This window comes from Molothrus aeneus, chromosome 1 (genome assembly GCF_037042795.1).
Source record: "Molothrus aeneus isolate 106 chromosome 1, BPBGC_Maene_1.0, whole genome shotgun sequence".
NCBI classification, from domain to species: Eukaryota; Metazoa; Chordata; class Aves; order Passeriformes; family Icteridae; genus Molothrus; species Molothrus aeneus.
This window is the reverse complement of record NC_089646.1, coordinates 4906389-4929146: the sequence shown is the minus strand read 5'-3', so window position 1 is coordinate 4929146 and position 22758 is coordinate 4906389. Positions and strand designations below refer to the sequence as shown.

Sequence of the window (22758 nt, the reverse complement as noted above, 5' to 3'; positions counted from 1 at the left end):
GAACAATGCTGTCACTAAAGCTGTTTCACACTATTCCACCCCAAACCACCCTGGCTACATTCCTGCCCAGGCCCCCAGTACAACAAATGGTAGAATTGTTAATGTGGGCCTGACAGGGCTTATGTTCAAAATCACTTGGTTTTTCTGCTTTTGGCACAACTTGCTCATGTATAAAATGCCTGTTTATTTCTCACTCAGACCTGAATCCATCAACCCAGAACATTCAGAGATTTTACAGTATTGCAGTTATTCTTTACAGAACAGGCCCAGTGGATCTCTAGTAGCAATAAATCCAGAACCACGTCCCATCTTTGGTCATCAAAGTGTTCAGATCTGGGCTCCCCTCAGATGACAATGCTCCATGACAGCACAAATATGGCCATCTCCAAATTCCCAAACTCCTCCAGCAAGTACAACATTCTGCATAAAAACAGAATCCTAAAACTGGTTAGGGGTCCATTTCAAACTGGTTTTGATGCCGAGTACAAAACACAACTCTTGGCTATGAACTGAACATTTTTCAGCTTCCAGGATGGTACCAAACCAACAGGTAAGGAAATTTTCAGGAGGAACACAGTGCTTCTCCAAAATACTGCAGGAGACACAGTAAAAGAACATCCTCTGCAGTCTCTATCTGTGGAGCTCTGTGGAAATGAGGAAGATAAAATATTCCAGTAGCAAAACTTTTAATTGCACAATGATTGCTGAGTTTAAAACTTTAAGAAATGAAGAATAAGCATAAGAAGTTTCAGTTCTGACTGAAAACACCTGCCACATAAACCACTGGCTCCAGATAGTAAGGAGAGGTGCTAATACACAACCTCCAAACACCCACATCCAGTGAGTGTCCCTGGGAACACCAGACAGGCAGATCCCATGTTATTTTACCATGCCAAACCTGTATCTTTGGCTTGTTCAAGATGATTAACCATTATCCAGGCACCCTCAGCAGCAAAACCTCCTGCTGAGCACTCCTTCAGCCTTCAGCAAGCATCCTTCTTGCAAGAGAAGTAAAAATCTATCCCTCTGTCCTTGTGCTGTGCTGGTCCCCTCTTGCCCCTGGGATGGGGACTTCCTCCCTGTGGCAAATGACAAGGAACAGCGAGAGATTTACTGATGCTGCAGAGTGGATTTGGTCACAAAGCAGTGCTGACATCCAGGAGAACGTGCACATGGAACTTCTGCCTCCCAAGTTCACTCAAAAAGGCAGGAAGGCCTGACAGGTATTGCTCTAGGCTGGGATTTATGAAACCACGGTTTCTGGTAAGGTGAGCTGGGAAAGTTCATCAAAATTGAACTTTTGCCTGATGGAGAAGCTCTTTGGCTTCAAGTTTCATCACTGCCTCAAACTGGTGTCTCACCAAGTGCTCCTGCAGAGTCCTTTCTCTCATCCCAGGAGGTTACTAATCCAGACCCTTCAACAGCATGGGTGAAGCAGAAGGCCTTGCTTCCACAAAACTTTCCACTCATGGCAAAGGAATCTGGCCTAAAAATTTGGTACTGCACCTTGGGATTAAAACCTGAAATGGGGGCATGCTTCATTCTTCACTGCCTTGGTGCAGTACCTAACTCTGAGCCTCCACAAAGTATCCTCACTCAGGAGGAGGCAGGGTAGATGCATGGGGGAAAGGCAAAATGCTGAACACTCTTATGATACACAACCATTGGTTACATCCATTTCCTTCCATGCCCACCTCCTCCAAGAACAGCATCCCAGCCAGCAGATAAAAGCCTTGACATGCTGCAGGATCAAAACTCATTCTGCCCCCATTTTAAAGGGAAGATACACTCAAAAATCAAAGTGCAAGGAGCAGTCCCTATATTTACAGGTCTTGCTGACTCCAGTTTGGATGCACTCAAGCAGGAAGTTGGTTCGTTGTACTTCCACCTCCTGAGCAGAAAGGACAGAGAACAGAAAGAACAGAACAACCCAGAGAAACTGCGTTGTTTCTCTTCTGTCCACCTGTATTGGGGGGTGGTCACACCAGTGGAGGTCCTGGAGAAACCCCATCCCTCTGGAGGGGCTGCCAGGGCATGGAAGGATGCTCAGAAGGACATGCTGTGGCTAAGCCCTGCTGACTATACAAGGGACAGAAAAGCAGCAAAAATTTACATCACAGAATCACAGAATAATGAGGTTGGAAGAGACATCTAAGATCATCGAGTCCAACCTATGCCCTAACACCTCAGCTAGACTATAGCACCAAGTGCCATGTGCAGTCTTTTTTTAAACACATCCAGAGATGGTGACTCTACCACCTCCCTGGGAAGAGCATTCCAGTACTTTATTATTCTTTTGGTGAAAAATTTCTTCCAATATCCAACCTATACCTTCCCTGACGTAGCTTGAGACTGGGAAGGTACATGTTGGATATTAGGAAAAACTTCACCACAGTGGGTAGGACAGAGAGCTAAATAATCCTGGCTGCATGGTCCCTGCTGTGATGTAATGTGACCTGGCATTAAAAGAACTTTTTTCCCTTTACACCTGAGAAAGAAGAGCAGAACCCACAGAGACTGATGCAGAGCAGCCCCTGGGCCTCCCACCCCATCCCAGCCCTCCCAGTACTCACAGGCCTCTGGTGGATGTGTCGGCTCCACTCTGGGGCTGTCACCACTGGCTGTGGGTAGGTCTCACCCAGAGTTACTCCTGCCTGGGAGAGAGCAGCACTGCTCAGTGCCCAGGGGGTGTGGATGTCTGCTCCCTTTATGCCCTGCAGTTCTGGCACCCACAGCCTGACATAATCCCCCTGCAAACAGAACCAACAGGACAGGATCCATTCAGTGACAATCTCTAAGTGCTTCCCAGCAAGGCTCTTTCTCAATGGGAAAGAGAGGAGCCAGATTTCCAGGGTTAGCCCCATTTACTAAATCCTCCACCCAGAATTAGTGCCTAAAGAGAGACCTGGATGCTGGAGCTCTTCTCCCATGCTCACACTGCAGGCACAGGAGGGAGGCAGAGGTGCATTTTCAGCACTGTTCATCTGTCCTGTTTAGGACATCCTGAAATGAAGTCACCCCCAAGAAGTTTCCTGTTACTGAAGGAAAATAGGATGGCTAGCTCAGCTGCACACTCTTGTGCTCTTGAATCCCTCCTATTAACTCTACTAGGACCAATTTCTGATTTCTTATTAAATCCTGCCAGCTACAGTGCCAAAAGACAACAGCATAGCCTGAGGTGAAGCTAAGGAACAGTGTGGAAACAGGGAATGCAGTTTGTGAATACTGGCTAAGCACATGGAAAGTATCAGTGCTACAATGCCCGATGGGCAGGAAGAATGAGATGTAGAACTTCATGACATTAGAAGGTGTTCCAGGTTGCAAGGCAAGATGTATTCTATCACCATCTGTATGGCAGCTGTCTTTTGTCAAGTGGGCAGTTTTCCTTATCTCTCTCTGAGTGATCACAATCACTCCTCCCTCAGGAGGGGACATCTGCTGATAACAGCTAGGGAATGTCACTGCATGGCTGATAAGAACTACAGCATCCCGCTGGGAGATGTGAGCCCAGAGGGAGGAGCCAAGCATTCCTACCTGGATATAATCTGGAGATTCTGGAACACCAGCACAGCTTCTCCACTGGATTTCCCAGAGGAACAGCAGCTGCCTCTTCTTCCACTGGATCTTCAGAGGAAGAGACTGCACCTTTCTCCAGGATCCCTGCTCCAGCAGAGCCACCCCTGACACTGCAGGAGGGCTGAGCCACAATTCCAATGGGACTGCTGCCAGCACCCTGACCCACAGGGTGTCAGGTTGGGTTCTGACTCTGTCAGTGTTGTTTTAGTTTACTGCATTGTTTATTTTATCCTCTTATTTTTCTTCCCTATTAAAGGACTGTTATTTCCTGCTCCCATATTTTTGCCTGAGAGCTCCTTAATTTAAAATTCATAGCAATTCAGAGGGGTGGGGAGGGTTTACATTCCCCATTTCAGAGGAGGCTCCTGCCTTCCTTAGCAGACTCCTGTCTTTCCAAACCAAGACAAAAGGCTAATTAATTACTTTATTATACTAAAACTATATTACACTGTATCCCACTAACAAGAACTATCACTAACTAAATGGAAAACCTGTAACTCTCTGCCTAAGAGTCCCGACACACACAGGTGGATTCAATTGGTCAATGAATCCAAACAACCATCACCAGAATCCAATCAAGCAATCACCTCAGGTAAACAATCTCCATTCTTGTTAAATCCTGCCAGTTTGTGCCCACTCCATGGGCACAAACACAGGAGTAGCAAATGAGATAAGAATTATTTTTAACATTCTTTTCTCTGCTTCTCTCAAGAAAATCTTGAGAAAGCTAAATCTCTCTCTGTTCAGAGGACATGTGAATACCATAGAAAAGGGCAATTTATCTGCAATTTCAGAGAGGATAGTCAGAGGAGTCACAGGTTTAATCTACTCTTCAGCACCTCTCAAGGAACGGTTCTGTCTCTCAGGTAACTCCTAAGTTCTCCAAGAAGCTGCTCCCTGCTCAGGGAAGCATCTATGTGATGTTCTGATAGGATAAGGCTATGACTCAGAAGAAATAGTGATGAAACACTTAACACACCGACCAGGGAGGGTGTGGGGGCATCCCTGGGGACAGCAGCAGGTTGTTAAATTACATCGCCCTGAACACACCGAGGAATCTGCCCGACTGCTGGCCAGGAGACACAAGAACTGGTTTTGTATCCACACAGCACATTGATCTCCTCTGCTCCCTAAAACACCACAAGTCCTTGCCTGCACTCACCCCTGTAAAGCAGCCACACAAGACTTACATTCCCATCGTAATCCAGGCCTTGTTTGATCATGTTAAACTTCCTGTTCTCCCGTGGGTCGTTGCCAATGCCAGCGCTGTATAACCAGTTGCCATAATTGCTGCAAACATCATAATCCACCTTGAGAACAGAGGGAGAGAACTGTCAGAAGAGCTGGGCTAGCCCTTGGTCAATCTTCCCATCCATTCTTTAGCTCAGGGGGAAATTTCTTTGAATGGGATTCACTCCAGCCACACTGGGTTGGTCAGAGCTCTCCCATGCTGGTACAGGCATCTGGCTCAGGAAAGGACCTACACAGCTGCTTTTTAGCCTGGGATCAGCTTCCCAGACTACTTCAGATCATGATCCTTAGGTCAGAAAACAGATAAAAGTCCAATCAAAATCTTTCCCAGTGTACTTCCTTTTAAAGGAAAATCCTTCTCTTTCTGCCACAATTTGGCAGACTTCAAAGCAGCCATAGCATTTGACTGCTCATATTCCAAAATAAAGTATTCAAATATGAGAAAAAATTCTTTCTGACCAGTTACCCAGACACCACACATTGCCAAATCATCTCTGCTGATCCTACTAGGCAGTTTGGAGAGAAGTCTAACTCAGACTGTGCAGACAAACTACACAGTTTATATGAAGATGCAAACAATACAAACGCTGCAGTTTTCTCCCACTGTCAAGTTATACCTTCTCTAAACAAATAAAAACTCTCAAGGATGCTTATATAAATGGAGCAGGGCTTTTGAAGCAAGCACAATTGAGAGCAGAAGATGATCCCATCTGAGTGCTCTTCAGCTGGGCAGGGTGGCTTAAATCCAACACCAGAAGTTTTCCAGTTGTAGGACAATTCAAACCCTGCTCAGGAGGGGAGTGGAAGTGATAGCAAGGAGAGTTTGGGATCTCTGAGCATTCCCAGGGGTGTCTGTGCTGCAAAAGCAGCAGCTGTGACACAAAGAGCTGGGTTCAGTGCTGTTCTCTTGTCCCTTTACTGCAGCCACAGCAGTAACCAGGCCACAGAGAGATGTTTCCAAGATCTCAACCACTCCTTGGAGAGAGGAGCTCAATGCTCCGGGATGACAAAAGACTCAGGGAATGGGCTCTGTCAAGCTGCCCTTTCTCTGCAGAACCAGTGAGTGCTGGGGTCAGGGTGAGCAGCAGCCAGCTCTGCTCCCTATATACCAGGCTTCCCCTTCCCATCTCACTTCCTCCAGCTGGTGAGATAAGGAGGGAAGAAAGATGCCATTGGAGGCCTGATTGTGTGATTAACATGCAGGAAAGCATGTGTGGGAGGTGAGGGCAAATCCAAGGGGGCCTGGAGGAGGTAGGCTCATTTCCCCCTCAGCCTTGCCCCTTCCTGGCATTCTCTTCTGTTTGTTTCTCTGCCTTTCCTTGGGGCCTGACCCTGGGAATGAAATCACTGAAGTCAGAGCTGAGATATTCTCAGTTCAGGACACCAGTGGTCTCTGGCCTTTCCCCTGGCTCCAGCAGGTTGCAGAGACCTTGTGCCTAAGTTTCCCTGCCTGTCTGGTGTGGATGGCACACACAAACACTTGGTGGGCCTTCACTGGCAGTATTGGAGATAAAACAGGCATTGCTTTCCTTTTTTTAGAGGCCAAGTGAGACCAGTTTTAGTTCTGTACTGGCCTCTACCCTTCTACAGCCATGTGTTCCCCAGCAAGCTGATGTCTCCTGTGTGCTGCTCTGGGGATGCCACCAGAGTTGTGTGACACAAGATGGGACCAAAGGGCACAAGGATCAGCATGTGCCACACCAACCTACAGTGGCCACCAGCACCTGGGGTTTCCCTTGGTGAAAGGGTCAGTGCAGTGGGATAAATTCTGCTTCAGCAAGGCTGGAATTCATGTCCTTAGGAATAAATGTAATAATAAGGCAGCATCTTTCTAGTGTGAGACCTTCCAGGTCTTCCTCACCTCTGCAATAGGACATACTTGTGGGAGGCTCTTGCTTTTATCTGGAAAAGCATCCCAGCTTTGGAAAAGCATGGAGCTCCCAAACCCCTTTCTGGAGGATCCTGAAGTCCTGCACCGTGTTGTCGTTCAAGCCCACTGCTGCTCACAGCATTGGCATGGGAGAGCACCCAGATTTTCCTCCTGCAGCCAAAGCCATGACAGAGCCCAGCTCCAAGGAAGTTTAAAAAAAATTACATTCACAAAAAAAATCTCTTAACTGCAGATGTTGGCAAGGTAACTGGGCTTTCTCTGCCCATCCAGCACTCTGAGTGAGTGGAAAGTTTTCTGATTGCCAGTTGCCTCCTGTATCCCACAGATAAGACCTTTAATGTGAGGCTGATGTGAATATTTGGCCTTTTTCAGTCAGCACCATGAGAATCCAGGGGGACTGAGGTCAGAGAAGTGACCCAGCTATTTAATTGAGCTCACACAGCTGCTGATTGATATATGAGAGGAGCTGGTGCTCCAGTTGGCAGGGAGACCTGTAACAGCCCAGAATGAAGAAGGATGCCTCCAGCCAGGGTGGAGCTCTGTGGAAGCTGATCCAGCCATTGTCCCTACTTGCCTGTGCTTGTCTAACTGGCTTCCAGTCCACAGCCACCAATGCATAGACACTGTGCCAGCACACACTTTTTATGTTCTATTTCTGGGCTGCCCTCCTCTTCATCAGCCTCTGGGGTGAGCAAATCAGAGCATTGTTAGCATAATTCATGTTTGAAAGTTTTCTCAAGTGCAACAGATCTCTGGCTAAAACCCTGCACAGAGGATCAAAGCTTACTGCAAACTTCCTAGCTGCATCTTTTTTGGTGGCAGCTCCACTGTGGCAAAATTCCTTTTACTTATGTGAGCTTTGGGAAGCTCACACCCTGCAAAAAGTATCTACACAGTCTTGTATCAGCCTGAAAATTACTGATCATCACCTGTACCCTTTCTTGTGAGTCAGGGTTGTCCTCCTGCCTGTCATTGAACTCCAGGCACACCAAGGGCTCAGTCTTACCAGCAGGTATTCAAACCATTCTGCCCCCATCCTCCAGTCCAGCCCCAGGTCCTTGGTGAGGAAGCTGGCGACGTTCTGCCGCCCTCTGTTCGACATGAAGCCCGTGGCACTCAGTTCCCTCATGTTGGCATCCACAAAAGGAACCCCAGTTTTGCCCTCTGCAGAGACAAAACACAGCACTGGGGTATCATGATGCTTTTGGGCACTCATAAACCAGCCTGTGCTCATGTATTCACAGCCATTTCCAAGACAGTGCCAGCGCACAGCAGCAGGGAGAGATTTCAGTGTGGTTTAACTGGAGTGCAGCCACTAAGATCCATTGGAAATTAAATTGGATCTCATACTGAAAATGAAGCTGGGGAGAAGTTTTGGCAAGAAGAAAAAAAGAAAGTACAGAAAAATCTCAGGCTGGAAAAACAATCAGGTGAGTTGCAGGAAATTTTGCAGAGTAAAATAAATATGCAGACAATAGTGAGATGAGCCAAGAACAGAAAGATTCTTGACAGGTGACTAACAGAGGGATGTACTGGACAAATCCCCCAGGCTTAGTACCTGAAAAGCAGAGTTTGTCTGTTGTTAAGGAAAAGATTTCCTGTGCCTGGATGATTTATTTGATCCTGTGTGCAAATGGGTACACATGGCATTAACACAAGAAAAGACACAGAGGTGTGTCCTGCACTGATTCTAATACTTTCATCTGTTTGCCCCTCCAAGTTTTGAGATATTATGCTTGCTATTCATGTTACAACAACAAAGTTGTAACAGCTCAAGAAAAGGCTGTGGGATTTAAAAAAGATGATTTAGATTTAAGTCTAAATCTGTTTTAACCTTGTAACCAAAAGCAAACAGAACCAAACATAGAAGGCATGGCAATCTAATATTGATAAGAAGGGTTGGTCAGCCTCTGTGTGACTAAACACAAGGGACCAGAGCAGGTCACAAACACTCCCTCCTGGGCAGGAAAATCTACCTGCAGTGCACCTCACAAAGCAGGGTAACCCTGTGGGCTGCTCAGTGCTCAGTCTGGGAAGGGAGGCCACACACATTCATACCCTGGTGATGCCAGGTTAAATGCCAGCCCTGACCATGCTGGCAGCTCCCCTGCAGAGACCTGAGTCACGGTTAGGGCACTGTGAGCCCCAACAGACAGCTGGAGAACAAAACACAGCCAGCCAAACCTGTGGCTCCTACTGACCCTTCCAACAGCTGAAGAGCTGAAGGTCCTTTTTCCAGGGGATCTCTTTACTTTGAAGCCCTGTGGAGGAAAATAATGACCTGCTGATGAAGAAATACTGACACAGGCAGTTACTCAGACCACAACACAGCCAGGGGAGCTTGGCTGACACAAGGAGTGAGGGTGAAGCACAGCCTGTCTGTGCCATCACAAACAAACCTGCACAGGTTTAGAGATGATCCATTCCTCCCCTTAAGTGTTGCAAATGGGTGTCTTTTGCACACAGAGGGTGCTCAAGCCCTAATGGACATTGTTTATTTGTTTTGCTGATGTTTGCTTTTTTTTTTCCCTTTTTAATTAAAAATGACTCAGACCTCACAAGTGGAGATGTGCTCTGGCCCATGCTGGTATTTTCTTTTTCAGCTTTACTCCAGGACAAAGTTTATGTGAAATCTGTTTCTGCAGTAGGTATTAAACCTAGAATTACCTGGCAGAAGCCTCAGGTAACACTTTGCCCCTGCAAATGGGATAGGAACAGATGAGGGGGGGGGATTTCATGTTTGCAGGATGCAGTGGCAATTACAGCCTTCTGTGCAATGGAGCAGAGGCAGCAGGGACAACACAGCTCTAGCCACAGACATTCCAGATCAGGCCCACCACTGGCACCCAATGCCATCAGAACAGCGACACAGGCCTGGCAGATGTGACACAGACCCTGAGGGAGACTTGTCCCTCTGCAGCCACAGCTGGATGCCAGGCAGACTGCCCTGGAGCACCTAAGCCAGTGCTGCCTCCCCTGCAGAGCAGCTCACCCAGCACAGGCATCACCTGCAGGGTCTCCTGACACATGGACTGGGTATTGTTGTTGCACTGAGTGCTCAGATCCCATTTCACATTGCACACTCCTGTCACTGGGGCTGGAGCCAGATCTTATTCTGATTCCTATGTGGTGCAGTATCTGGTTTCTTGGGATTCACTCTCCTGGGTCAGTTCCTGCTCTGTCCCAGGTCCTCTGGAGAACTCAGGCAAGCCTGAAGCCTGGATTCTGCTGAAAGGTGGAATGTCTCTGGAAACAGCATCTTCACTCTCCTTGTGCTGCTGTTTCCCACAGAAAATAATACTGTCAATAATACTCCCTGTACCTCATCAGATTTGGGGATCGGTGTCCAGCACCGTGGTGCTGAGGCATTTCTGTGCTAACAGAGAGCTCCCAGCAGCATCCCAGGGTGGCGACACAAGCACCATGAGAAGAACATTTGTACAACTTAATGCCAACAGTTACTGTATTTGTTGGGAATGCCCCAACGAAGGCAGGAATGATGAATCTGACTCCATGTTCTCAGAAGGCTAATTTATTATTCTATAATACTATATTATATTAAAGAATACTATACTAAACTATACTAAAGGATACAGAAAGGATACTTACAGAAGGCTAAAAAGATAATAATGAAAACTCCTGACTCTTTCCAGAGTCTCGACACAGTTTGGCCCCAGTTGGCCAGAAAGTCAAAACAACTCCCAGCAGAATCCAATGAAACAATCACCTGTGGGTAAACAATCTCCAAACACATTCCACACGAGCAAAACCCAGGAGAAGCAAATGAGATCAGAATTGTTTTCCTTTTCTCTGAGGCTTCTCAGCTTCCCAGGAGAAAAATCCTGGGCAAAGGGATTTTTTCAGAGAATGTGAATGCTACAAACAGCCTCTTCTCTTACTTTCCCTGTGGTTAAGAGAGTACCTTTCCCCCCTAAATGTGGTGATGCATACACACCTCTTAATGAGAAAATCCTTCTGCCATACTTCAGGGCCACAAACCGAAAGTAATCCCTCCACAGCAGTTCAAACAGGACCCTGAAACACAAAGCCATCTCAGTATTTCACTGTGGCTCAGATATGATAACTGAACAAGGATTTTGCTTCCATACAACCCACCATTAACACTGTGAGGTTTATTCACAACGAGGGTATTGTAACAGGACGACCCCTGTGGTAGGGAGAAATGATGAGGAGGATGCCATCTTATCAGAAGGCTAATTAATACTTTATTATACTATATTATTCTATATTCTATTACACTATATTACATCTAAACTGAACCTGCCAAGCACTCAACTCTGCACACACTGCACAGAATCTCGTGACTGTCACTGACAGTCCTGACTCACACACACACACCTGGCCCTGACAGGCCAAGGAACAAAACACCATCACTGTGGGTAAACAATCTCCATATTGCATTCTGCTTTGGCACAACACAGGCACAGCAAATGAGATAAGAATTGTGATTTTCCTTTCTCTGAGGTTCAGAGAATGTGAAACCCAGAAATATTCTTGGGAAGAACTGTGCCTTGCTTTTCTCTGTGAAGAGAAATGTGGCAACACGAGGGATTTCAGGGATCTTCCTGGCGACACCAGTTCTTTCCCCAAGCCTGCTTGCCTGGCTTACAGGGAAAGCAAACTCTGCATGAATCACTTGGGAAGCTTTCCTTAGCTCAGGTGCAGGAGCAGAGTTTCAGGAAACATGTTCCTCCTCCATCCCTGCTGGGGTGTAGTTCTCCCTAGAGCAGGGCGAGAGCCTGATTGAGCTTCACACTTCCACAGGAACGAGCACACCAGCACATTCCTGAGAGCTTTGTGTTGATCTATTTGTGTTGATTTAAGCAATTACCTTGGCAAGGAACTCTAAGACACCTTTCAAAACTGGTTTACAGTGCTCGAGCCCATTAGATCAGGTGCTAGGCCCATCGAAAAAAAGGACAGTTTTATATAACATCTTTTATATAAAAAGAGCTTCTTATAAAATGATGGCACATCAGCCTCAGAAGCCTGCTTCAGCTCTATGCCATATGGGAAGCTCTCTGCTCAGCTGATTTTTAGGCTGACAAGATCCTTCTGGATAATCTGGTTACAGAACAGAATCACAGAATTAGGGAATCAGGGTGGAAAAGACCTCTGAGACCATCCAGGCCCATCCCTGACCAAACACAACAGTGTCAACCAGACCATGGCACCAAGTCCAGTCTTTCCTTAAATACCTTCAAGGACAGTGACTCCACCACCTCCCTGGGAAATCCACTCCCAAATCTAATCATCCTTTCAGACATGAAATTCCTCCTAATGTCCAATCTGAACAGGACACTGTCCAAATCCTAAAAAACAGTGTCATAACACTGAGGTTCAATGTGCAGCCACCATGACCTGTACTTCATTATACAAATGACTTCCTGGGAGCTTGACAGCTTCATTTTTGTAATTACTGAACACTTTAAAATGCTAAAATCACCATGGCATGCCAGCTGCAAGCAGGCTGGCTGACTGTAAGATGGAAAACAGGAGTATGTTCATTTATTGAAATCTTTCCTCTCTGAACTGTCTTTGAAGTAAAAAAAAAAAAAACAAAAAACAAATATACACTTCATGGGTGTTGATATTTTATCTGTCAATTTGAATTTTAATGAAACTGAGGATTGTGGCCAGAAAGGTTGACAGTGTTCTGCCTGTTCTTCGCCAACCACTGTGCTGTTTGACACGTTGCAAATGTAACAAACCAAAATGAATATTTAGTTCTAGAGTTCGCACAGATATTATGGTTTGGGATTTTTCCCATCCAGGTCTAGTTTTAGGCCAGGCTTTACCATGACCCTGTTTCTCTATCAGAGCTCCAGGTTCTGATTCACAGTGTCTGGGCAGAGCTGAACAAGTTCAAGGCCAGCACAGGGATGGATAATCTGAGAGGTGAGAAAGAGCATGGGTGACAGGATGGTGTTGTTGTTCTATTTCTCTAGAGTCCTATAATAATATTCTCAGACTTCTAAAGTCCATACCTCTTTGGTGTATTCTCATGGCTGCAGATCTTCACTGACTCCTTCTTCTGCATGTTGTCCTCTCTCAGGTCAGAACTCCTCCAAGGCTCTCCCTGACTGGCCAACCCACCCCCCTTTTATCCCAGTTATCTTCATTGGTCACAGCTGCAGCCCAATTAAGGACATGGCAGCTGCAGCCCAATTAAGGACATGGCAGCTGCAGCCCATCAAGGGCAACCAGGACCTCTGGGGCAAAGCCTCTATACAGATATTTAAATACATTTCCTCTACTATAGGATGGGATGCATTAAACCCAGTTCCCAGTGCCCTCTTCTCCTCTGCTCTGATTTGGTGGTCATGGCCAGGTAGCTGAGCAAACACAGGGCCACTTGCTGGACCTGTGGCCATGGGACCTTCAAACACCATGAGATTTGAACAAGTCACACAGTAACTGAGACCTTTGGGCTCATATCCTCAGTCTGAGAAATCCTTTGGCTTTTATTTGTAAACTATTCCTCCTTCTCATTTAGCCCATAAGAACACAGAGATGGATGGTGCTGATTTTCTGAGATTGTTTTCAAAAATAATGAGCCAAGATTTCCCAGCAATAATAATGACAACTGGCATTCATAATCTTTACTTACAAAGTGCCTAAAGCCCCTGGGTGTTGAAGATAGACTAATAAATCTGTACTGAAAGAGAACTGCAGTGCAACCCAGAGGAACCAGCCAGCAGGCAGAGGAAAAACAAACATTCGTTACAAAGAGAGTTAACAAATCACTCTCCTGTGCATGAAATACCAGATTCCTTTTCAGAGAAAATGAGCCATGCTGATGGTGCAAAGACATACCAGTATGTGCTCTGATTTGCTGTTCTCTCTCTCTCATACTTCTGGATCTGCTCATAGATGTATCGAGGTGAGATGCAGCCCAGTGCCAGCCTGAAAGCAGAGGAATGATGTCTGAATGCCACACAGGACTGACAGCTTGATGTCAGCTCAGAGGGAGGAGAGGGGCAGTTTTGTGTCTAAAGTTGTTGAACTTTAGAAAAAGCTGTTTTCTTCAGCTTGCAGTGCTGCCCCTGACTTCCTAAATGGCTTTAGTCAAGTTGTAACTTCCTGCAACTCTTCAAGAGAGAGAATTCCCTTCCAAGAATCAAGATCCTCTCCTTCCTGGAGTATGACTGTTACAGGAGTCTCCAAGCTATGGAGATAAATCATTTCAAGCTATGGAGATAAATCATTTTACTCAAGTTTGACAAGTTTTGTCTGAATGATTTAACAAACCCAATGACACACCCAGAAAAGAATCTCAAATGTCAACCTCTGCATCACATGTTCTACCTGCCCTTTTACCACAAACCTCCTTATCCTATGCCCAGGGCTCCTTTTCCTGCAGAACCTCAGTGGCTCATTTGAGCAACCACAGAAGGTTAAGTGACTTCTGCAAACCTGAGCCCTGGCAGGAAAACATCAAACCCTCCTCTGGCATTTCAACCCACTGGGCTTCTTCCATTTGTTCCAAATCAGAGCTGTTGCAAGGCAGGAAAGAACTTGCAAACTCCAACCCCATCATACAGGGTGATCAAGAACAGCTTTTACCTTGCTTTTCCTAGAAATGCATTTTACTGCCATCTCCACTACAGCTTGTGGAAACACTGGATGTTCTAATCAATTGTGGAAAACAGAAAGAAAGACTTTGAAGAGTTTTCCCTTAATTGCTGACCAGCTCTAAAGGCCAGCATGAGATGGGAATGACTGGCTGCAACCTGAACTGTTCTGATTTTGATTATGTGACAGAGGAACATTTTGGGGCAGGCAGATCAGAAACTGTTTGCTCTGAGCAAATGGCCAGCTTGGAAAAACTCAAGTGGAGGCCACCAATAACAAAATTCCACAGAGCCAGCAGTCCTGGGATCCCAAAGTGCCACCAGATGGAGCCATCCACTGCAACCATCACAGCACAAAGCTCGCTGGAAACAAAATCCCAACCTGTAACAGCCTCTGAAATTTGGTTCTCATTGCAATTCTGTTGGGAGAATCCAGATGCTCTCAGTTTAGGCTGAACTGGGCTCTGCTGCTGCTTCAATTCCAGTCTGGAATTAACTCTGCCTCTTCCAGCACCAGGGACCAAAGCCCCTAATTAAAAATCAAAATATTTACCCACACAAAAGATCCTTTCCTACAGGAATAATCAGAAGTGTCTCTTCACCCTGCAGAATGGCAGAGAGGTGGGGTGACCTGCCCCAAACTATTCAGGAAACCAGAATTAGGCTGAAGCTGGGCTGCCTCCCTGCCTTTCCTTTCCCACACAAAGCAGCACAAAGCCAAAGGCAAATGGTGAGTGCCTCCTGCTCCCTGTCCACGCTGTGCTCCCAGCACAGTTCTGCCTCCAGGGAACTGCAGCCTCAGAGCTGCTCTACCACCATAAAAAGGGCCAAAGGAACCACACCTAGACCCCTACCCGTGCCCAGCAGCACTCAGCAGACAGGTAACATCTGTTTGGGATGGAAACAGAAAAGGCTTTCCCAGTCCCAACAAAAATCTTTACCATGGTGCGAATTTCGTGGAGTAATCCATTCCCACCAGGCCATTCCGAGTCTCCTTGTAAGAAGCAACCAGATTCTGTGAGAGCAAAAGAACAAAAGATTTCAATACTTTACAAGCAACCTGCTTGTAAATGTTCTTTCCTTCTGCAGCCAGAGCAATCTGGCAGGGCTGGGCTCCCTCTCATGGCTGCCTGCAAGGATTGCACAGCTGCCAATTCCTGCCCCCAGCACACAGGCAGGAATCAGGCCAGCAATCTTCATTACAGCTCTGGGGGTGTGCCACAAGGCATGCTCCCTGCTTCAGCCTACAGCACCTTTCTATCCACCAGCACTGTGCACCTGGCTGTGCTGCTCCCTGCCCATCCCCATCTGATTCTGGATCAGAAACCCACTGAAAAGCACCAGTAGAACTGGGAGCCTTGTGGCTGCTTGTTTGGGGGTTATGGAACCAGTGTGGCTGTTAGTGTTAAAATAAAGTTTTTATTTTTTGTGTTTTCTACCTTATATACTCTTAATAAAGTGTAATTTTAGGTCATTAACTACATTACAATAATTTATTATATTTACTGGTGCAAAACAATTAGTGTTAATATAATTAGTAAAAGTTTTACAAAAATTTAATAAAGCACAGATACGCATCTACTTATACACGTACTCTAGCTTACAAAAATTTTTATGTATCTTTTCTAATCTAGTCTCATGCTAACAACCTTGTCTTCTTAATTGCTATAGATACACTCAAAAATCATCAATTGTTATTTCTTCTATTAACTCAACTTTACTTACAAACCAACTATGAAACCCCTCCACATGTGACAGCCCCCAGCACTCAGCTGCAGGAACCCTGACCACTGTTGTTTCTGTGCCCCACACATTTACAGCAGGAGGCAGATCATCCACGTTCTAAGCATTCCATGGACAATGCAGAGGACACAGGGAAGACCAACTTCTCCTTGATCACCTTCACTGCACAGGTTATAATTGCTAAAGGGCTGTTGTAGCTCAATATTTGCATTACAAAAAAAGAAGGAACAGGTTTTCCAGCTCTGATTACATTAATGCTTGACCAAGAGTAAAAGCTACCCACACTTGTACTCATTTTGGTTGGGATGGAGTTAATTTTCTCCATTGCAGCTAATCTGGGGTTGTTTTGGATTTGTGCTGAAAACAGTGCAGAGAGCACACCAATGTTTTCCTTTCTGCTGAGCAGAGCTCCCACAGCCTCAAGGCCTTTTCTGCTTCTCTCACCACCCCACCCTGAGTAGGCTGGGGGTGCACAAGGATTTGGAAGAGGACACAGCTGGGACAGCCAACCCCATCTGACCCAAGGGGTATTCTAGACCATATGATGTCATGCTCAGCATATAAAGCTGGAAGTTAGGATGTTTGGAGTGATGCCATTTGTCTTCCCAAGTAACTGTGATGGAGCCCTGCTTTCCTGGGGATGGCTGAACACCTGCCCAGTGGTGGGAAGAATGAAATGAACCCTTACCTTGTTTTGCCTGTGCACACAGCTTTTGCTTTCCCTACTAAATGGTCTTTAACTCAACACATGACTTTTCTCACTTTAATCCTTCTGAATCTCTCCTCCATCTCACTGGCAGGAACTGAGGGAGCAGCTGCTGTGGGGCTGAGATGCTTTATGGGGTCAAACCAGGACAATGCTCCCCAAAAGCAAAGGAATGCAGGAATTTGGGAAACACAGCTGAAAGGATGCCCTGGGGGCTGTCCCACACCACACTTTTAACCCATCTCAGCTAGAGAGGTTCTCCCTCCTTTATCCAGAAAACTGCTTGGGTCCGATGCTGTTGGAAATCATCACGTCTACCTTTGAATTCAGACATGGCAAATTCAAGACAGTTCCTCAAACTAGACCAGAAAGAAGTTCAAAAACTGTCTGACAAAATGCAGTCAGCAGGAGCTTCACTCCACCAAAGCAAGGAAACAAATAGTAGCTGTCATGATTGGCTGCAAGATTTCAAACCAGACTACAGAAACCTCCTACTATTTATAACTGCACGCAGAACTTGGGTCAGCTGTTCCTCACCCCAGCTGCAATTCCAGCCCTTCAGGCCACTTTTCACTCCTCCAAAACAGAGGAACTACATTGCTGATGATGTGGGACATGAGCATAGAAGGAGCAAATCAAGGTAAAGCAGCTAAAAAATTTTGTCCCAAGTCCCAGAAGTTAATGGAAAAAAATCCTTCAGAGAGATGGCCAGTTAACTAGGTTCCTAAGTTTTTGGTTACATTCCCCAGTCTCAGATGACTTCTTTTTGGTCTAGTTTGTCTGTCTGAAAAACTGAAATAATGCTAATTCCCTCCTTTGTCAAGTTTTATATGGGAGCTAAGGAAATATTATTAGGAAGTGAAATTGCAGCCTCACCCACTTGCACAGCCATGTGTACAAGGGGGAGGATGTAGGCAAGGAAATGTAAGAGTTACCGTGTCCCAAAAATAATATTGCAGCCTCATTAAAGCCTGGGTCTCTCCTCCACTGCAGGGGAAGGCTGTTCTGGGATCAGTCACAGGATCTGCCACAGAAAACACCAACACCTTGTTACCCTCTGGGAAAGCATCCCAAAGGCAGGGAGCTTAAAATCTAGGGATGCTCAGCAGTGGGGATGTCTGCTTTGAGGGCATAAAAGATTGTGTGGTTTTCCTTTAAAATAAGGGTCATATCAAACATATTAAAAATCACTAAGGATTTTTTTTTTCTACCCATGTGCAGGGTAGGAAATTCCCACACAGGGATTTCACCTGTGTTTGCAGAGTGGGTGAACTGAGACAGTTTGAAGGGCAACCATTGCCTCTGTGTTTTGGTTCTCAGCAAGAGACATATCACAGAATCACAGAATGGTTTGGGTTGGAAGGGTCATTAAAGATCAGATCCAACCTCCTGCCATGGACAGGGACACCTTCCACTATCCCAGGTTGCTCCAAGCTCTGTTCAGCCTGGCCTTGAACCCTTCCAGGGATGGCACTTCCACAGATTCTCTGGGAACCTGTGCCAGGGCCTCACCACCCTCAGAAGGAAGAATTTGTTCCTCACATCTAATCTAAACCTACTCTCTTTTAATTTGAAGACAAATATCTGCCTATTCCTGCAACTAAAGACAGATGCTTCTACAGCACCTCCCAGGCTGAAAGGGCCATGATAATCCAATCATCCTTAGGGACTACATTTCATGTATCTCTCAGGCACTAGTTGCCTCTGCATTTTTACAAAAAGATATTTTTTCTGTGACAGAGTATAATATGCACTGCAAGATGTTTGGTTTAGGTACCTGATTCAGCCTGGCTGAACATCTGGGAATCTGCAGCAGCAGGAGATTATTCACTTTATAAACCACATTTTTCAAAACAGACCGAAGCAGGATATTTTAAAGAACAGAATCTAATCAGGATTTCATTAGAACAACTTCCAAATTAAGTTTCCTCACCCTTCTGCCCGAAATCCTCCATTGTAGGGATGCTCCCTTCTTGCAGCCCTGGAGCCAGGGGCTTTAGCTGATCCGGCATCCGCAGGGTTGGCCGGACCCTGGCCCCGGATTCCAGCGCTTTTCTGAAGTGGGTGTAGACATCAGGCAACCTGCAGAGATGGGAGCAGCCAGGTCACTGCCCCGGCCCCTCCCCACACCACACACCCCCTCCTCGGGAGCAGGATCAGCATTCCAGGCTCTCCTCTCACCTTTGTGATGCCCCCCTTGAACACTGCCAGGCACAACAGGGGCAGAGGCCCCCGGGGATAGCAGTCACCAATTTCATTCTGCTTCTGATGCAAATTGTGCCTTTTCAATTTAAGGTGTGCCCTGGGGGGGAAATCCTGAGAGCCAGATATATCTCACCTAACTTCTGATTAACACAGCTGATGTCAGTGTAAAAATCTACATCCTCCTGGTGCCTCAAAGGAGAAAAACAGGCATTTTCATGGCCTGACTTGCCTGCCCTTATTACATGTATTTTCTACAGAATACCATGAATCACTCAACTCCATCAACCACACTTCAGGTGACTACTGAGGGAGCAGTGAAGAGTACACACACATCAAGGAGGGGTTGGAAGTCAATCATCTCTTAGGTTCCTTCCAACCCAAACCATTTATTGGTTCTATAAAGTTGCTTCAGGTGAAGTTTAGATTAGATATTAGGAAAAGTTTCTTCACAGAAACTTTTCCTAAAGTTTTCCTGACCACAGAAAGGGTGGTGAGGCTGGAACAAGCTGTCCAGGGAAGTGGTGAAGTCACTGTCCCTGGAGGATTTAAAAGATGTGCAAATGTGGCATTGAAGGATATGGTTTACTGGTGGGGTTGGCTTAGTTAATGGTTTGATCTGATGATCTTAGAGGTCTTTTCCAGCCCCTTAATGAATGGTCACACACCTTTCATGCATACAGAAGCATAAATCCTACAGGTGCAGAGGGCTGAATGTGCTGCTTCCCCTTTGTGTGCCTGAGCACAACAGCACTGCTCCATAAAAACAGAAATAGATGGACTAATAGGTCCTTTCCCTGGGGGACCAGAGGACTGGGAGCCCTCCAGAGTGAGAAACACAAGGGACAGTGAGGGGTGATAGCACAGAGCAGCCCACCTGTCAATAGGCCTGAAGGGAAGGTCATCCCGATGATACAGCGTGGAGCCCCAAAACGTCTGAACCTTCACCCCGTGCTGCCCACACACCTGGCACAGCCCCTTCTCCACATCCAGCTCCTCCTGAGTGGCCTAGGGAGAACAAAAGAGTGAGGCCAGGGCTGCACAAATGCAGCTCCCACGTGCACAAAGACCCTGGTCCCTGGTCTCGCCCTCCTCATGCTTCTCCACGTTACCTTCCTCCCTCTGCCCCATCGAGGACTCCCACTCAGGGAATCCCCATCCCAGGAACTACCCAAGGTTAACAACACCACAGCCAAGAAACACACAGGATCTGCATCACCACTTGGTCGTGGAAGAGACCTTCAGAGCATGATTTTATCTTTTAACTGTGTCACTGGAGTATTTCCCTTACCTCTTCATGGAAAACCACAGCAGTGACAGAGCCCAGCTGAGTAATCAGATCACAGACCACATCTTCCGGCTTCCCCTTCCTCACAACCAGGGTACTAAAATACAAAATACTGGCCTGAAGTAGGTTTGATGTTATTGTTATTTATGTGCACAAGAGGCCATCATCCCAGCCCAGGCAGGCACTCGTGTCCCAGTTTTCTATGGAGCACAAACAGTGTGTGGGGGCAGACAGACAGGATTTGACCAGCCTGCATTTTTTAGGAGCCCCTGAACAGAGTTTGTAAGCCTCTGGGGCTTTGTTTATGTCAAACACATTTCTGCCACTCTGGATGCCTCAGAAAGGATGACTGGACACAAAGCCAGGCTGTTACCTAAAAGTGAATCTTTTTATCCTCACACACTAAAGAGATTCAAGGGCTGGCTGATCCACCTTGTCCAAGTTTCTCAGAGAAGTTGTCCCATCCTTGGAAATATTCAAGGTAAGACTGAACAGGGCTCTGAACCTGATCTGGTTGAAGATGTCCCCTGCTCAGTGCAGGAGGATTGGACTGGATAGCCCTTAAAGTTCCCTTCCAACACAAACTATTCTATGACTCCATGATATTTTGCTCTGCAAAGCCAGATATTATCTGGTAGTGGATTCTTCAGGCCCTGGTCTACCCCAACTATGGTTCTAAAGGCATAGACATCTCATAAACAAGGATATCTGAGTCTAGAGCCCGGGTTTAGCAGGACAAGGCATAAGAAAATGTAACTCCCCAGTCTCAGAAGCCAGGCTCCATGCTGGTCTGTCTCAAGCCAACTCCCAGGGAAAGCCCTCCAGGGACAAGGAAAGGCTCCTGGCCACAGTGGCTACTGTAACTGCCCACATCTCAAAATTCTGCTGTTTGCTTTTCCCACTCTCAGCACTCTGGGCAAAGCACTCAGGGCTGACACTCATCACCTCAGGGGTACCTGAGAAAGCAAAGCCCACGTGGCACAGAGCCCGGATGGCTCTTTGTCCCCCTGCAGGTGACCACAGCAAGGGCTACTACACACGGGACCCTGCTGTACCTAACAGAAGGGCTGTGGCTCTCTGAAATAGCTCTGAAATCAGCCACCACCCGAGCCCAGAGCTCATGATCCGAGTCACAGCTCAGGTATGTGTTGAAATAGAATAGGAGAAGAGAAATGTACGTGGTATTTGCACGGTGCTTTCTCAACTACCTTCCTTTTTTCTTGAGAGTTTCCCTCAGATCCTTCACACTTTCCAGCAAAAACCTGAGCCTGTGGGGCCCCGTCTTGGGCCAGCTGTAGCAGTGGGTGCCCAGGTAGTGCCGCGGGTCGAAGCAGTAGAGCGGAACCACAAAATCTGCGTTCTGCTGAGCCCAGTGCAGCACCTGCAAACACAGAGCGGGCCGTGAGAGCTGCCGGGGCGGGATGCGGGACAATCCCTGCCCATCCTGCCCGAAACACCGGGACTGGCCCTACAGAAACCCCCGGCGCTCCCTACCTGGTTGTCGTGGGCGCGCAGGTCGCAGCGCAGCAGGCAGATGGCCGTGCCCGCTGTGCCCGACATGGTCCCTCCGTGTGGCCTCTCCCTCCTCACCCGGGCCGGCTCCGTGCCCCTCCGCCCGGCCCCTCATCCCGCCCCGCCGGGGAGGAGCCGTCCTGCTCCGCATCCCCGTGTCCGCCCCCAGCGCATCCCGAGGGACGGGCACGTCCCGTCCCGCATCCCTGCAGGGCAGCGAGCTCGCTTCCCTCGGTCCCTGTGCTCTCAGCACATGTATTTTCACATATATATGAAAATATATATGAATATATATATGAATATATATGTATATATAATAATATATATGATATATATCATATTATATATATATGATGTATATAATATATATTATATTATATATATCATATAGCTATGAGATATATATATAAATCATAGCTATATGATATATATAATATATATAATATGTATAATATATTTATATTTTTATATATATAGCTATGATTTTTATATTTATATATATTTTTATATATATATGCCTGCCCCAGCTGGTCGCTCTTATTGCTGGCTGGGGGTTTTTTTTAACCTCTTTTTTCTTTTTAAATCTCTTTATCTGTGAAAAAGCCATCTTATGATTGGCTTTTCACAAATATTAAAACAAATATTATATGTGTTGAGCTAGAAAGTAATAATGTATTAATTGTCTTAAGTAGTGTGTTAATATTTAACACACTACTTAAGAGAATTGATACATTATTACTTATTACAAAAAATATAACTTATTTTTTAGGTTATAAAAAAAATGTTAAAATAGAAACAATGCTATGTAGGATACTTTTTTTAAAGAAAGACTCGCAGTGAGATAGCAGCCACAGGACACCTGAATCTTTCAGAGAAAAAGCATTTATTGCCCTCTTATCAGAAGAAATTAACTTCCTGCCTCGAAGGTGCTGTTAGGATTCAGAGGAAGAAGTTGAAAATGACCAGACAGAATCCTGTGTTTCAATGGAATTTA

The 22758-nt window shown here is 46.2% G+C and overlaps 1 protein-coding gene across 1 annotated transcript; it reads right to left on the bottom strand.

The window, feature by feature from the left end:
• Window positions 1-758: 758 nt before the first annotated feature.
• Window positions 759-21812, bottom strand: LOC136556315 (cryptochrome DASH-like). Its single transcript, XM_066549446.1, has 13 exons — window positions 21747-21812; window positions 21499-21633; window positions 19842-19972; window positions 18696-18844; window positions 17698-17786; window positions 15255-15328; window positions 13556-13645; window positions 10674-10753; window positions 8920-8979; window positions 7725-7882; window positions 4767-4886; window positions 2574-2750; window positions 759-1079 (listed from the first exon to the last, which is right to left on the bottom strand). The coding sequence occupies exons 1-13, from the start codon at window positions 21810-21812 to the stop codon at window positions 984-986; spliced, it is 1425 nt and encodes a 474-aa protein (XP_066405543.1). The 3' UTR covers window positions 759-983.
• Window positions 21813-22758: the final 946 nt, after the last annotated feature.

Coding starts and splice junctions, on each gene's coding strand:
- LOC136556315 (XM_066549446.1), bottom strand. CDS start 21,812: ATGTCGGGCACAGCGGGCACGGCCATCTGCCTGCTGCGCTGCGACCTG. Junction 21,634..21,746: donor TGCGCGCCCACGACAACCAG/GTAGGGAGCGCC, acceptor CTGTGTTTGCAG/GTGCTGCACTGGGCTCAGCA. Junction 2,751..4,766: donor GCCTGGATTACGATGGGAAT/GTAAGTCTTGTG, acceptor TTCTGTTTGCAG/GGGGATTATGTCAGGCTGTG.